Source organism: Epinephelus fuscoguttatus, linkage group LG13, assembly GCF_011397635.1.
Source record: "Epinephelus fuscoguttatus linkage group LG13, E.fuscoguttatus.final_Chr_v1".
Lineage (NCBI taxonomy): Eukaryota > Metazoa > Chordata > Actinopteri > Perciformes > Serranidae > Epinephelus > Epinephelus fuscoguttatus.
Window position 1 is genome coordinate 36,681,008 of NC_064764.1, and position 17,093 is coordinate 36,698,100.

A 17,093-nucleotide genomic window follows, 5' to 3' on the forward strand; every position below is an offset into this window, starting at 1 on the left:
CATCTGAAATTTCTTCAAATATGGCACAAACATCCACTTTGACTCAAAAATAAACTGATTAGATTTTGGTGGTCAGAGATCAAAGGTCAAGGTCACTGTGATTTCACAGGGCATCATGTTTTCAGAGAGTGTTTCCCTACGTCTGTACGTCCATCTGTTCCATTCTTGTGAACTTGTTATCTTAAGAACGCCTTTCATTCTTTCTTCAAATTTGGGACAAATGTCCACTTGGAGTCACAGATGATTTTTTTTTCTTTGGTGTTCATAGGTCAAAGGACAAGGTTACTGTGATCCCGTTCATCTCATTCTTGTGAACGCAATATCTCAAGAACGCCTTGAGGGAATTTCTTCAAACTTAGCACAAATGTCCACTTGGACACAGGGATGAACTGATTAGTTTTTGGTGGTTAAAGGTCAAAGTCACTGTGACCTCTACCTATTAGCAGATTTTCAGAGACATTTAACACTAAATCCACTTTTTAAAGTTATAATAACATGTACAGTTTCTTTATGACGCTAAGGACACTTAACTTTCCTCATTAATTCTCATATTTGCTGATGTAAATCTGCAGGTGTCAGGCGATGACGACGCCAAGTACACGGTGAAGGCAGTCAACAGTCTTGGGGAGGCAACGTGCACTGCTGAGCTGCTGGTGGAAGTGATGGCTGGAGAGGAAGAGGAGGAGGAGGAAGAGGAAGAGGAGGAATAAATCAGTGTTGGTCTGGACTCCCACAGGAAGCGTAGGAGGAGGTGGTGCTTTTCTTCAGCTTGTCCGACCTGAGCAGGAAACACTTACCATAAATAACAGATTGTGATTGGAGGAGCAGGTGGGCGGGGTTTGTATTGAGCGTGTAATGACAGTATTTAAAAAAAGTCTCTAACTCACCAGTCAAACCACACACCGAACAGCGCAACTATAATCTCTTTTAGTGATGGTCAAACTCTGCCCACCTGACACCTGGAGAACAGAAGCCCCGTCCCTTTCAGGTTAGCCTCTATTCATTGGTGGGTCTCCTCTTACATTGTATTTCATTGCCCTTTCTTAAAGATGTATAATTAAAACAGGATACCTGGGTTTTCTGTCCATTCTTAATATAATATTTAATAATGACTCTCGCAATTTTAAATAATTTTTAGCATGAGTGGCACCGTGGAGCAATGTCTTGATTAGCGGATCTCCAATTTGAAAAAAATAAATAATTGGTAATGAGGAATTAGACTGCTAGCTAGTAAACATCAATCGTAAATATTCCAAAAATCTGTTTTTAACCCAGTGTCATGTTTCAGGTCTTCACCAAAGACCGAAAAAACCTTCCTGAGGAAACTCACTGATGAAGAGTTGCTAGCTGAACACATACTAGTCTTTAACTTCAGTTTGATGCTTATGAAATGTGAAAACGTTTATTCATCATTAACGCTGAGCTCCAGCTCCCAGGGCCCCGTCACCAAAGACTCATGGGAGCTGTAGTTGTTGTCATTGTTTGCAGGGCGTGGGGCTTTAACTGTCTGTTTAACCAACCCATGAAAACTGTACTGTATGTGAACCAGACCTGCTCCCTGTGGGAGTCCAGGTGAGGAAGAAGAGGGTATGATGGAAGAAGTGAAGAGGAAGAGTGATGAAGAGCTTTATATTCACAGAGTTGGGCCACGTCGGAATAAAGTGGCTTACTGTGAAAAAGCTCCAGTGACTCCGAACATCAAGACAGAACTCCAAAAGTATTTAAGTTGTGTTAGCATCGCAGCTAACGGTGTGGTGAAGACGAGAGGGATGAAAATTACATTTGTCACCTAAAGATGATCCAGATGTTGCTGATGATCCCTTCGAGAGAGTCAGACATCTAACTAGCATTAGTTAGCAAACATAACCCCTACTATTGGTAGCCCAATAGCTAATAAATATTAGCTAATTAGCAGCAGAGGGTAGGGCTTTGACAGCTTAATTAAAACAGTTTCAACCACAAGAATAAAATTAGTGCAAAAAAACCTCAAATCAGTTATTTAAAGATTACTGAATGGTCTAATTATGTACAGAAATAACTGGATGCAACCCTAAAGCTAACAGGTAACAGCTAACAAGCTAACAGCTAACAGTGCAGGGTATACAGAGGTATACCCACCTCTTTTTTCTGGCAGTTTACAGTATACCAACCTATCAGCCAAAAAGCCAGTGGAATATATAGAAAAGTAAACCCACTTCCGTCCCGATAAAATACCCATCTAATTACTAGTACGCCCACCTCTTCGACTACACTAAACCACGGCTAATACTGGTTTGCTAACATCAGCTAACAAACATTAGCAGCAGACATCTGAGCTGTGAGAAGTGAATTAAAACAACTTTGGTCATATAAATACATTTTATACTGAATATATGACTCAGATTAGTTGAAAAACTAATAAATCAGTAACTGCAACAACAAAGCTAACTTCAGATAGAGCACTAAGTAGAATTGGTTTGCTGACATCAGCTAACAAACATTAGCAGCAGACATCTGAGCTGTTCAACTGATGGGGTCCATGTCATTGGTTCGACAGCCCATTGGTTCGACATCCCATTAGTCCGACTGTCCGCGGTGCTGAACGGCTCGCGGCGGGCGTATGGTGCGCTGCGACCGGCTTGAGGCGGAGCAGGCTCACGGCTTATGTGTTTGTCACTTTCTTTTTCATTTTAACCCACGCCATGATCTTTTCCTGACCCTAACCAAGTGGTTTTTGTGCCTAAACCTAACCAGACCTTAACCACAGGGCATCATGATGATTTCGGAACGGACTTCGGAACAATGAGTTTAATATGGTCCGAACAATGGGATGTCGAACCAATGGGCTGTCGAACCAATGGGCAGTTCCCAACTGATGTTAGCTTGCTAGCTAAGAATAATTATTAACTAAGGTTTCTGCTGAGGGGGGTGAAATAAATAATTTACAGGTAAATAAATAAAGGACCCAAACAGTAGAAAAGGGAATGAATGTGTAAGTAATAAACTATAGGTAACTTTAGATGGAGCTCCTTAACATTTAATGTTAGCCTGACTGTTAATTGTTAGCTGACAGCTGTGAACCACGCGAACATGGTTTGTAATGAATAAATAAACAAATTAGTTATAAAACTAATAAATGTATTAATCAGTTATTAAAGTATTAAACTGGATTCAGCCCTAAAGCTCATTTTAGCTAATATTTGTTAGCTAACCTTAGCCTGACTGTCAGCTGACAGCTGTGACCCATCTGAACACAGTTTGTAATAAATAAATACATCAGTTATAAAACTAATAAATATATTAATCAGTTATGAAGCTAACGTTGGCATAATCCACTTCACACAGCTACGCTAACATCACTGTGTGAAGTGGCATAATCCACTTCACACAGTGATGTTAGCGTAGCTGTCAGACCTGTTTTGATTTGAGCGTTCTCCGTGTTAGTCTCAGATTTAGTTTTTATGTTCTACAACTGTTACCTAGACTTTGGTTAAAATAGTAGTTTGGTACAGAAGAACACCAGGAAGTGATAACATTTACTTCACCACACAGGGTTTATGGGTAATGAAGTCTTCCAAGTTCAAACAGTTTTGTGTGTTGCCACTCTGAGCTGCTACAAACCGAATGCCTTAACGCTGACGTAACCTCGCTCTGTGAATATAAGGCTGAGGGTGAGAGGCAGAATGGTGACAGTGATGATGATAACTTATATAACAATAACCCATGTGTAGTCTATAATCTAGCTGCTCCCTCTTTGCATCCGATGTGTTCAGCTGAGAAACGTTGAATGTGTCTGTTTGTTTCTTCTCTTCTGTTTGAGCACTTTTCTCGTTACGTTTGTATTTTTGACTTCGACAGCAGTTTTACCAACTGACATCACCTCCGCCTTACGTTGTTCGCCTTAAAGCAACGAGGTGACGCTTTTAACGATCGTCTGGGTGATTTAAATCTTTTCTACCACACATTTGTCACGTCATGGAACGAAATAAGTCTTTTTATCTTGAAAAGACGTTCGTTAGCATGTATAGATGATCGTCCAGAATACCCAGAATGTTTTATCAGCTCACTGAGTTTTAAAACTTAGCACACGTTGAAGTTTAGTTTGAAAACACCCGGACATTTTGAGATTTTATGAAAATCGTGATAGTACAAGACGTTTTCTCATAATCATGACTCGTGATCATGTAATTATAAACACATTTTCACAATGTCTTATTACGAGATACATATTTCATAATGTCATTGTATCTATTCTGAGTTTGTTGTTATGTAATATTAAACATCATGGTGACACAAAGAAGGAAACACTTTAAGAATCACAGTGATGTCATGTTTGACAGACAAAACGATTTTATATTTTTTTTACTGAGCGTTCAGGACGATAGAAATATCGAGGGAATTTTATTGATTTGGCTCAAAGTGAAGTTCGACCAGCAGCTCCAGACGACCTTTGACCCCTTGGTGTGTGTCTGGTAGAAACCGGATGTGATTTAAAGGCGTCTCTGGTGAGCTGACGTGTTTGCGTTCACGCTGATGTCGAAGTCGTATCTTTAACTTTTTTTTCTTTTTTTTTTTGCCACATTCCAGCTGTTTGTGCTTTAAAACATTTATTTAAAGGTTTTCAGGGCTGATTCAGTTTTCAACGAAAAACCAAAGAAACTTCTTTACGAATTCACAGGTGTGTGTTTGTGTGTGATCCATCTAATGTTTAACCCTTTCCTGGGCCTGTGTGTGTGTTTGGTGGTTGTTTGTTTTTCAGAATGTTTTTATTTTTAGACTTATTTAATGCACAGATTCATAATTCTAATATTATCATTTGAGCATCCGTCTTCTTGGAGATCTTCTTCGCCACCACTTAATTTGTCACTGTTCTTACAACTAAACCAAGCAGTGGACTCACTCCTAGACTGGTTTGTTTTTGTATTAGATGTATGTAGATTATATTTCTCTAATTTTTATAAATATATATCAGTTTGATGAACTGCAGATGACATGTATGAGAACACTACGACTGTAGTTACTCACAGATACCAAATAAATTTATCACAAAACCAAACGGCTGCTGTGGTGTCTGATGTTCCAGCTGACATTGTGAACCTGATGTGTTGTAGCTACGTGTTTTTCTCTGTGTATTTCTTGGTGGTGTTTGCTGACTCTCTGGTGGTGTCAGAAAATTGGAAATAAATGGTGTAAAAAAGATAGGCTGCATCAAACTGTTGCATATATAAAATAAATAGTGGATTGCACCTGAGGAGCAAAATGATTTAATTTTTATAGATTAATCAGCCTAATGGCATGCAGGTGAAAACATCAGTAACTCAAATAAGCACTGGTTCCAACCAAGGTGTGCAGAAGAGCATCTCTGAAGCAACAACACCTTGTCCAACCTTGAAGCAGATGGGCTACAGCAGCAGAAGACCACACCAGGTGCCACTCCTGTCAGCTAACAACAGGAAACTGAGGCTACAGTTCACACGGGTTTTCTCACCAAAACTGGACAATAGAAGATTGGAAAAACCACATTCAGATGGAAGCATGGATCCATCCTGCCTTGTATCAACGCTTCAGGCTGCTGCTGCTGCTGGTGGTGTAATGGTGTGGGGGAGATTTTCTTAGTACCAACTGAGCATGGTTTAAACACCACAGCCTACCTGAGTATTGTTGCTGAGCGTGTCCATCCCTTTATGACCACAGTGTACCCATCTTCTGATGGCTACTTCCAGCAGGATAACGCACCATGTCACAAAGCTCACATCATCTCAAACATGACAATGAGTTCACTGTACTCCAATGGCCTCCACAGTCACCAGATCTCAGTCCAATAGAGCACCTTTGGGATGTGCTGGAACGGGAGATTCTCATCATGGATCAACTGTGTGATGTCATCATGTCAGTATGGACCAACATCTCTGAGGAATGTTTCCAGCACCTTGTTGAATCTGTGACACCAAGAATTAAAAAGTGGGTCCAACCCGGTACTAGCAAGGTGTACCTAATAAAGTGACCGGTGAGTGTTTTTTGACCACTTGTTAAATTAAAGTACACGTTATTCATGAGGCTATTCACTAGATTTACATCAGTAAGTTTAGCTGATAATACTTTTCAGTGGAATGTAACTTTGAAAATGTAAGAGCATTCTACTGATGATGATGAAGATGATAATACTTTACATTTTAATGTATTGCTGTTACTTGTAACTGAGTATTTTTCAGGTGTACTGCAGTAACTGACCTGCAGTTCGTCCTGCGGCTGTAGTACCAGTATTGTACCAGCGGGTGTCGCTGTCGGCTCGCGCTCACACAAACAACCGGAAATGCTCGCTGTATCCACTGCGGCGGCGATAGATCCGTAAGAAGTTAAACTCGGAGCTGATTTTTATTTTCCGTTAAACCAGGATGGCGGGCACGGCGCTCAAGAGACTCATGGCCGAGTATAAACGTGAGTGAACGAGCCGCCTTCAGCCAGCGGGAGAACTTTTAATGTTAGCAAACAGGCTAGGCTAGTGAGCTCCTGTAATCCTCCCGCACCAAACTCCATTTAAAAACTGTAGATTTTAAGTTCAGTGTTGCTCCTGGCATTGTCGTTCATTTATTTTAAGAAAGCTCGAAACTTCTGTTTACATGCAACTTAAATCGGCATCACTGTCATACACCCAGTAGCATTAACTGCGTTAAAATAGCATCACGTAAGTTGATCATGTAGCTGGTGAGCGCTCTCCTGAGATTCCCTCGTAGACTCGAATAATGCAACTTTTAAACCTCATGATTAATTTAACACAAATACAGGGCAGTGAAATCATTTGTTTGCATGCCGAAATAGAGATTACAAGTCATAAACCTGCTATTAAACGTTAAAGGTCCATAGCGACGATATGAAATATTTGTAACGTCTGATAATTATAATTTTGGTAGTTTTGTAAATGGTGTTTGGTGCACTTGAAGTACTCGGAGCTAGCTCTGCATGCTGTGCTAGCTGAGGGGATTAGCCTCAGTGTTATGTTGATATTTAGTCCTGTTTTATCAGTTGATTGTTAATATAATGTTAATTAAGATGAGGCTATGATGGTACGTGTTTGTTAGCTTGTCAGTGTTAGCAGCTGTTCCGTCCACCACTGTAGTTTTAACTGTTAGCATGTTAGCTCAGATGTCATGCTTAAACTTATGTTTCCGGTTTATTTGTCTCATGATGTAAAGCAGAGAGACTCAGAATAAGTGTGTTAGCAGAGTTAGCTTCAGTCACAAGATAAATGCTGTTTACATTAGAGGTCAGAGGTCACAGCCTGGGTTTACAGCATGCTAACCTGAAGCTAACCTGGAGCTAATGTGTGTGTTTGTGTTTCAGAGCTGACCCTGAACCCACCTGAGGGGATCGTTGCAGGTGAGACTGTTTGACCTGACCAGCTTATGTGTGTTTTATTAAGTATTTACTTTAATTATTAGTTAGTTTGATGATCATTTTCTTCATTTACAGACAAACTGAGGTCCCAGTTGATATTTTAAAGTGTCTGTTTTGTCTAAAACCAAAAATATATTCAGTTTACTTTGACAGAAAACATAAAGTCTTCATATTAAGAAGCTGGAACTGATAACTGAAGCATTTGGTCTGAGAAATGACCTTAAGGTTGAGTTTCACTGAGAGGTGTTTGTGCTTTATCATCAGTTGATCATCATGTTTTATTCATCAGTGATCCGACCTGTCTGCAGTAAACCTCCTTTATATCTGCAGAGTGACTTCATTGTTTCACTGACACTCAGCCGCCGACAGTTCTACACAGACACAACGAAACGAAAGCTTTTAATGATAATAAATGTAACTGATTCCTAAAGTGAATAAACAGCAGCTGTGGTGGAGAGCACTGAATCTCTATCTACACTTTTTCAATGTTTTATGAACCGTGAATATTTTGGCAGTGCTGGAAGTAGATCTTTAACTTCAGTAAACACTAAAGTGTAAAAATACTCTGTTCCAAGAAACAGTCCTGGGACCAGTTGGAAAAATCTATTTAAGATTTTCCTTTAAATCCGATTTAAGGTTTCATTTTAAAAAAAAGAACAGTTCTAGTGCTCCTTTAGGTAGTTCTTACAGTCTTTAGTAAAGTTTTAGCAGTCCTTTAGGAGGTTCTAGGGGTCCGTTCAGATACTACAAGTCACAGCGGTAGGGAAGGAAGGAGCAAACTTAAGGTGCTTTGTGCAATCGGCCCCTGGATTCAAAATGTATTCAAGTACAAACGTGAAAATCAGCATGAAAATATAAGAGGAGCAGAAAACTGAAAGACTCAACTTAAATTCTTATGAAGTTGTACTTCAGTGCAATAAAGTAAAAGTAAAATGTTGTTTTCAATTTTAGATATCCCTCTCATAAATACTCCCCGACGACCTCCTGCACAGACCGTAAACAGTGTGTGTTTGTTTCTGCAGGTCCGGCCAACGAGGAGAACTTCTTTGAGTGGGAGGCTCTCATCATGTGAGTACAGATTGGTGTGAATGAAACAACTTTGTCGCCATGGAAACAAGCATGTGATCAGACAGAACAACACGTAAACAGGATGAATCAGTGAGAGAGTCTTTGTGCAGAGAAACTGGTCACAGATCAGATCCAGACTTCACTCTCCGAAACACTGTTTCCACAGCCGTCCACATGCTTATGTCATCAGGCTGGAGTCAGCCCGCAGACCAGAGGGAAGTACTGAGGAAATTTTAGGTTAACTTTTTTAATTTAGATTTTTATTTAGAACAAATTTGGAGCAAGTCTTACAGCACATCATAATTACAAAGTTATCTGTTTTTCCTTCTTTTTCTTTTTCTTTTTTTTATTAAGTAATAAAGTGGTTAAATACAAATAAAACATTTGTTATATCACTGTTTATACATTCAGACAGGTATAATTAATAAAAATAAACTTACTTAAATTAAACTTAGGTCATTTCAAGCCAGTATTGGTAACAGTATAAGACAGGAAGAAATAAACAAATTGATTGATTTAAAATAAATTAAAATAAACAAAAACAAACCTATAAAAATAAAGATAAATAAATGGGTAAATAATTAAAAAATAAAAACAAAGCAATAATAGTAGACACCACTTTTTCAGTCAAATTATTTCCTCTATTTAGATATATATTCAGGTAAACCAGAAGAGCCCCTTGCTGGCCAGCTGCATAATGCAAATACAGATAATAAATAAAGAGCAGTTGTGATGGTGTTCTCGCTGCATTCAGGTGCTCTTAGACAAAAATAACTTATATTATTACAAACTAGGTACATTTAACATTTGAGTAGCTCAACATAAACTTAAGGTGAATGGTGTTTGTTAACTTTTAAAAATAATATATCAGTCTGTTGAAGAGAAGTTTAAAAATTAGCTGAATAAAAAGACGAACATGAATCAGGTTTTCTACGTCAGATAAAAGTTGAGAGGAGCTGCCGAGCTCAGCCGACCAGAGACAGTTAACGGAGCAGAAAATAAACCATCACATTAATTTGTATCTTTAGGTGTGATTCTGTATGTGACCAGCAGGTGTCGCTGCTTTCACAGTAATCACACTGTGACACACAGACCCAGTCACAGTTCTCAGGACCCCTAGAACATCTGCAAGGACCCCTAGAACCTCTGAAAGGGCTGCTAGAACGTCTTAAGCACCCCTAGAATGTCTGGAAGAACCCCTGAAACCTCTGGAAAGCCTGCTAGTACGTTTGTAAGAACCCCTGGAACGTCGAAAAGGGCTGCTAGGACGTCCTCAGGACCCCTTAAACATCAGCGACAACCCCTGGAACCTCTGAAAGGACTGCTAGAACATCTGTAAGGACCCCTGGAACCTCTGAATGGGCTGCTAGAATGTCTTTAGATCCCCTAGGATCTCTGTAGGAACTTGCAACTTCTGAAAGGACTGCTAGAACGTCGGTAAAGACCACTAGAACTTCTAAAAGGGCTGTTAGAATGTCCTCAGGACCTTTAAACATCTGTGAAGACTCATAGAATTTGTGAAAGGGCCGCTAGAATGTCTGTAAAGACCCATATAACCTCTGAAAGGACTGCTAGAACATTCCCAGGACCCCTAGAACATCTGTAAGGACTTGTAGAACCTCAATAAGGACTGTTAGAGCCTCTAACACCTCTTATTGTTATGATTCTAAGAACACTTACAAAGTCAGCTAGAACCTGTTTTACTTTGGTTTCCAGTCTGTCAATCGGTGCTTTACTTGGAGAAGCTGCAGTGAACGTGATGCCAGTGAAGGCAGCAGCTGGGTGCCATCATCATTATCTGTTGTTGTTGTTGTTGTTGTTTTTGTTGATGTTGTCATCGTTGATGATGATGATGATGTCGTTGCCGTGCCAGCAGCTTCATTCTGCCCTTCAATTTAACCTGCAGCTCATTCACAGTCCAACAGTGTGACATCACCGTCACCACATCCCATAATTACCTGAGACAGGCCTCGGGTGTAACTGTCACACTCTCAGGTGTTCCAGGAGTCTGTGTCTGACCCACACAGTGTCAATAAAGTTGGATCAGATCCAGTCTGAACTGATGATGATGGTTTGAGCTGCAACAATGTTGATTAACAGGAAATACATTTTTATTACGGAATTATTCTTTAAAACATTTTTAATCAGAACTATCCAGAAACACACACGATTATTGTATCTACATGTAACCTGAAATGTCATAATGATCTCTGATCAGTGAACACATCAATCTGACAGTCCCCTGAAGGCAGCGGTCAGTATGTCAGTTGATTCAGTTGACAGCTGCAGATATCTGAGCTGAGACTTCCTCTTCTACTTCAGATAATCTCTATAATCACATGTCTGCAGATACATTTGAAATACGCTAATTAAAATTAACTTGTGGTCTGATCATAGCCGATGGGCTCTGAGATTGCACTTCAGCCGATTTCACTTCACACAGACTGTTTACTTCCTGCTCAAACGTGATTGGTCATCATTGTTCAGACTACAAACAGAAACCTTGACCTGTTCACAGATTTATGAAGAGAGATTTAGAGATGAGACTTTATCAAACAGTGAACTCTGTGTTGTTTTCAGTTTGATAAAACACCTGCCTCAGACGTGCTGATTGGCAGAGCACATAGCCAATCAGAGAGTGAGGTCAGTCACCTGTTTAACTGACGGAGGAGGAGTAAAAATAACCTGCAGACAGATGAAGAGACTGATAACTGATGTATTCAGATATTCAAACATCATCTGAAGTCTGATAATCAACACAGAGCTGCGTGACCCTGAACACATCACGATAACAGTACACAAATACACACACTGATACTGATACTGCGTCCAAAAGAGTACCGACTGATACTGATCATTGATCACTGATCTGTACCTGACTGTTTCATGTGATGCAGCTCAGTGGTTTTGTTCTTCATGTGAAGATAAACAGGCAAGTGATGAATGAAAACAGAGATCAAGATAAAGTGAGTCAGTAAGGGTTCTCCACCAGAACCAAACCTCAAAGTCTGTGGAGAACACTGACGAACCTGTAGCTCCAAAATCTTTCAGATTCAACCACCTTAAGGACTCCAACAATCTATCAAACACCCTCTAACGGTCACTAGAACCCTCTGTAACCACAAGAACTCCCTTAAGGGCTGCTAAAATCCCCCAAAGAATGGCTACAATTCCTTAAACAACTTCTAGAACCTCCCGTGACCATAAATCCCCAAATAACTGCTAGAACTCCTTTAACAGCTACTAGAACCTCCTGCAGGAACTGTAGAATCTCCTAAAGGGCAGCTGAAATCTCCTTACGTACAGCAAGGACCTCCCAAAGGAACCCTTGATCATCCTAACCTAAAGGGCGACTAGAACCTATCTTTGACCACTAAGACCATCAAAAGCACTACTAGAACCACCTCAGTGACCACTAGAATCTCAAAGGAGCCCCTAGAACCTCGAAAAGAACTGCTAAAACTTTTCAATGAACTGCTAAAACTTGGTAAAGGACTGTAAGAACTATTTAAAGGACCGATAGAATATTTTAGAGGAATCCTAGCTTCTCTTAGAAGAACCTGAAATCCTCCTGAAAGACCACTAGAATCTCAACGGACCACTAGAACCTCCTAAAGGGCTGCAAGAACGTTTATAAGGATTGATAAAACCTCTGAAAATACTGCCAAAACTCCTAAATGCACTGCTAAAACTTCCTAAAGGATTGTAAGAATTACTTAATGACCATTAGAACCTTTGAAAGAAACCCTCGGTCCTAGACTGCAAACCCTAAATCTGCCTAAAGGACCACTAGAACCTTTGAAATGAACCCTAGAGCCTCCTAGAGTCCTAAATCACCCCAGAGAACCACTACAGCCTCAAATAACTGGAAACTCTGCAAAGTAAGCTAGAACTTCCAGAAGGACTGCTAGAACTACCTCTGTGACTTCTGGAATCTGAAAGGACCCCCAGAACCACTTAAAGGGGTGCTTGAATGTCCATAAAGACTTCTAGAACCTCTGAAAGGACTGCTAAATCTTTTCATGAATTGCTTAAACTTTCTTGACCTCAAACCTCAAAGGACCCCTGGAACCTGAATGAAAAGTAAGCCAGAACTTCCTAAAGGACTGCTAGAACTACTTCCATGACTTCTAGAATCTGAGAGGACCCCTAGAAACTTGAATGTACGTAGACATTCTAGCAACCTCTGAAAGGACTGCTAAAACTTTTAGATAAGACTGTAAGAACCACATAAAGGACCACTAGAGCCTTTTAAAATAACCCTAGAACCTCTCAGAGGACCACTACAACCTCAAAGGACCCTTGGAACCTCCCCAAAGTCAGCTTGAACTTTATAAAGGACTGTTCAAACCTCTTCTTTAAGCACTAAAACCAACTTAGAGACCGCCAGTACTTCCCAAGGGAACACTCTGACCTCCGAAAGGGCTGCTCAAATTGTTTGGACCGCTAGAACCTCTGAAATGACTGCTGGAACCACTAGAAAAAGGACTGTAAGAACTACGTAAAGGACTATAAGAACCTCCAACAAGAACCCCGCATCCTCTTAAAGGAACTCTAATTCCTCCTATATGGCCACAAAAACATCGAATGACACTTAGAACCTCTCAAGAGACTGATAGAACAGATTCTGATCACCCTCTTTGTTCCTGTTGTCTGTCTTGTCTTCAGTTTTTCAGATGTTGTTCTGTACCGTGTTCTGTGATGTGTTCCTGTGGAGATGAAACGTTCTAACCCTGTTGTTCTCTGTGTTTCAGGGGTCCTCAGGATACATGTTTTGAAGGTGGAGTGTTTCCAGCTGTCCTCAGTTTCCCCTCTGATTATCCTCTCAGTCCTCCCAAGATGAGGTTCACCTGCGACATGTTCCACCCCAACAGTGAGTCTGTTCACCGTCAAACATTTTTTCTCATGACGATCTGAGCAGACGAAGCTCAGATATTTAGCTTCTGGACAGAACATCTCCGTAGTAACAACAGAAACCTGCAGAGATTCTGTGTTGGTCTTTAAACCTGTCATTTGGCCTGTCAGGACACGTTGCACTGTTAGCATGCTGTTAGCATATTGTTAGCATGCTGTTATTAGCACTGTGATTAGTGGCCTGCAGCCTGAGCCATGATGTCACAGCAGAGAGACAGTCTGAGCACGCTCTGTACTGATTAGAGGACGGGACGCTTGCTGGTGACCCATCATCATCATCATCATCATCGCACTGACACACACACACACACACACACACACACACACACACACACACCAGCATGGCCCTGAGCTGAACTTCCTGCTGTAACTGTATCGTCTGATCCTCCATCAACAAACAGCAGCAGATAAAGATAAAACACGTGAAGAAGGAAACACTGAGCAGGGCTTCGCACACTCTACCTGTCTGAAGGAATCTTCATCATCCTCATCATCATCATCACACAGTTAGAGCAGGTTTTATTCACGTCAGTCGACGCATGAATTATTCTGAAGTTTCATTTTATTTAAAGATAAAAACTTGGAGCTGCAGCAGCGACGGCAGGTTGATGGTTTGATTCCTGCAGCTGTTAAAAGCTGCAGCTTTCAGAGAGCATGAAGTACCTCCATGACAGGAAGCCAACAGGAAACACTGATCACAGCCTGATAACACACCGTCAACACACGTTTGATGGTTGAACCATATTCACTGATAATCTCTGATCTCCTGCTTCACCTGACGTAAACACTCACACAGACGCTCAGACTTCTGGATGTGTGAAGACTCACTGAGCGACAGACCGAACTCAGTGACTTTACTAAATGTCTCAACCTTTTAAAAGTGAATCAGCTTTTTAGAGAAGTCACTCCGAGTGTTCAACAAACTGTCTTCACTTTCAAAAAGGTCTACCAAGTCTCCAACGTTTAACAAACTTTAAACTTTCAACGCAGAAAACTAAAGTCTCAACTCTAAATAAAATATGTTTTAACAAAAAAGCTCAGCTTTTACAAAAAATGTATCAACAAAAACATCTGGACTTGATAAAAAATCCATTTTCAAAATCTCGACTTTGAAAAAAGTTCAACTCAAACCCCTCAAAACCTCGACTTAACAAAAGGCTGAACTTTTAACAAATATCTTTTTTTAAAGATATGTTTTTTGGGCATTTTGCCTTTAATGGATAGGACAGCCAAGTGTGAAAGGAGGTGAGAGAAAGAGGGGATGACATGCAGCAAAGGGCCACAGGCTGGACTCGAACCCAGGCCTCTGCGGCAGCAGACTTGTACATGGGGCATCTGCTCTATCCACTAAGCCACCAACACCCCAACAAGTATCTTTCAAGTTTCTATGAAAAAGTTTAACTTTGAACAAAGAGCCAAACTTTTGGCAAAAACATGTTGAAAAAGCTCCTTGACTTAAAACAATAAAATCTTGACTTTAAACAAAAGAGTTCGAATTCCAGCAAAAAAAAATTTCAACTTCAACAAAAATATCTTGATTTTCAACAAAGAAAAATGAGACTTGACATAAAATTCTTAAACAAGTTTTAACAAAAAAAAGTTTAACTGTGAATGAAATAGATTGGCTTTCAACAAAAACAAAAAAAAATTGTGACTTTTTAAAAAATGCCACAATTTGCCACAAAATCTTGACTTTAAACAAAAATATTTCAGCTTTCAACAACAACAAAAAAATTCAATATAAAAATCTTGACTCAAAGAAAAAAGTTAAACTTTGAACAGAAAGTTTGGCGTTCAACAATAAAATCTTGTCTTTTAGCAAAAATGTCTGAACTTTGTATAAAAAGTGTCTCAACTTTCAACTATAAAAAAAAAAATAAAAAATCTTGACGTTAAAAATCTTGTGATGATGAAACGTTATCCTCTGATGCTAAGGAGTTCCTTCTGCTCTCTCCTCCTCCTCTTCCTGCTCCTCCTCTCTTCTCCTCCTGCAGTCTATCCAGACGGTCGGGTGTGTATCTCCATCCTCCACGCTCCAGGTGACGATCCGATGGGATATGAGAGCAGTGCAGAGAGGTGGAGTCCAGTCCAGAGTGTGGAGAAGATCCTGCTGTCAGTCGTCAGCATGTTGGCAGGTACGACACCTTCATCACATGATTCATCGCACGCTTCAGCACATGGTTTATTACCTGGATGTATAGATTGACTCATACAGGATTTTAAAGACAGATCCTTGTTTCCTCGTTTGTTTCCTTGCCTCCTCTCCTCTCAGAGCCGAATGATGAGAGCGGAGCGAACGTCGACGCCTCTAAGATGTGGCGTGAGGACAGAGAGCAGTTCTACAAACTCGCTCAGAAGATTGTACGTAAGTCTCTAGGCCTTTAGAGATGATGTCATCAGCGTGCGACGTGTTTCAGAAACACTCCTCTTTAACAAAACTGCAGCATCGACTTAATGAAGATCTGAGCATCTTCCCCCGTCACCATGGAAACCAGTAACATACACATACACACAGAAACACACAGAGTGCTGCTGAGACGGACAGATCAATGAACTGATGGACGGACATTTTGATCAATAAACAATCCAACAAGCTACACAACTTTAAATTTACTAAACAGAACAAGAAGAAAACCAGTCGACAGGAGTCATGTGATGACATCATCATCATCATCATCATCATCAACTGTGTGGATGCTTCACACCGACAGCAGCTGAAACAACACCTGCATCAACACACAGGTCACAGATGAACACTGACGACAATCAACAACAGCAATCAACAATTAGGGACATAAAATAATCAATATATACTATATGTATAAAAATTATTAAAATTTAGTAAAGTTAAAAATCCAAAGACAAACTCGATATCCACCCTGAACATCAAACAAAAAGTGGAAATAATTTAAAATTTAAAGTGAAATAAAGCTCGGGTGTGACGTCTTCATCACACCAACAGACATTTAAATAAAAATGTCTTTATTCTGAAAATCCTGCAGCACTCAGTTAAGTATCAGCTTGGCCTTAAAAATTTCACAATAAATGTTTTTTTTTTTTTTTAACCAAACATTAATAATAATTGATAAAGCAGATAATTGATGGTCATAGCCGCGGTGATGTTTCCTGCTGCTGTCGGTCTGATGTGGGTCGGTCTGAAGCTCCTTTAGCTTCTCTCAGTTGGACTTTATGCACTTTATCTGAAGGACGTTTGTCTCCGTCTGTCTGCGGGACGCCTGGACGTATTCAGAGGACGAGCTCCGGCTGCTTTAAGGGTGTTATTATATTTTTAAGAAATGAAGCTGGATGTTCTTTGTTTGGTTTTAAAGTTACAGACGAGACGATGAGAGTTTCTTTTAATTTGTCTCTTAATTTGAAAAAAATAAAATAAACTGAGGGAAGAAAAACAGACTCGTGTGGTGTTTATTTATTTATTTACTTTTTATTAGATTTCCAGGAACATCAATTATATCTGTATCAATAAACAAGCAAACACAAGACGTATGAAATAAAATACATTCAAAATTAAATAATCATGGGGGGAAAAGTAGTGTAGTATGGAGGGTTTTTTTTTTTTTTTTACACTTTATTAGATTTCAACAAAAACAATCAACTCGGTTAGGTTAAACTTTGAACAAAAAGTCTGGTTTTCAACAATAAAATTTGTCTTTTGGCAAAAACATGTTGACAAAACAAACAAAGTTTTTTAACTGAAAAAAATTGGCTTCAACAAAAAC

The 17,093-nt window shown here is 39.8% G+C and overlaps 2 protein-coding genes across 2 annotated transcripts in view; both read left to right on the forward strand.

Annotated features, from left to right (window-relative positions):
- Positions 1-3,831, forward strand: part of mylka (myosin, light chain kinase a) — a 77,556-nt gene extending 73,725 nt beyond the window's left edge. Inside the window, 1 exon segment of the mRNA XM_049594377.1 lies at positions 573-3,831. Coding sequence (XP_049450334.1) covers positions 573-710 — 138 coding nt within the window. The 3' untranslated portion in view covers positions 711-3,831.
- Positions 3,832-6,278: 2,447 nt separating this feature from the next.
- On the forward strand, positions 6,279-16,767 carry ube2g2 (ubiquitin-conjugating enzyme E2G 2 (UBC7 homolog, yeast)). Its single transcript, XM_049594374.1, has 6 exons — positions 6,279-6,417; positions 7,321-7,356; positions 8,397-8,442; positions 13,197-13,315; positions 15,351-15,491; positions 15,629-16,767. The coding sequence occupies exons 1-6, from the start codon at positions 6,375-6,377 to the stop codon at positions 15,739-15,741; spliced, it is 498 nt and encodes a 165-aa protein (XP_049450331.1). The 5' UTR covers positions 6,279-6,374; the 3' UTR covers positions 15,742-16,767.
- The last annotated feature ends 326 nt before the right edge of the window (positions 16,768-17,093 follow it).

Bases quoted from the DNA above. Each gene is read 5' to 3' on its own strand.
- ube2g2 (XM_049594374.1), top strand. From the start codon at position 6,375: ATGGCGGGCACGGCGCTCAAGAGACTCATGGCCGAGTATAAAC. The intron at 13,316-15,350 runs GTGAGTCTGTTC...CTCCTCCTGCAG, and splicing joins CGACATGTTCCACCCCAACA to TCTATCCAGACGGTCGGGTG. The intron at 15,492-15,628 runs GTACGACACCTT...CTCTCCTCTCAG, and splicing joins AGTCGTCAGCATGTTGGCAG to AGCCGAATGATGAGAGCGGA.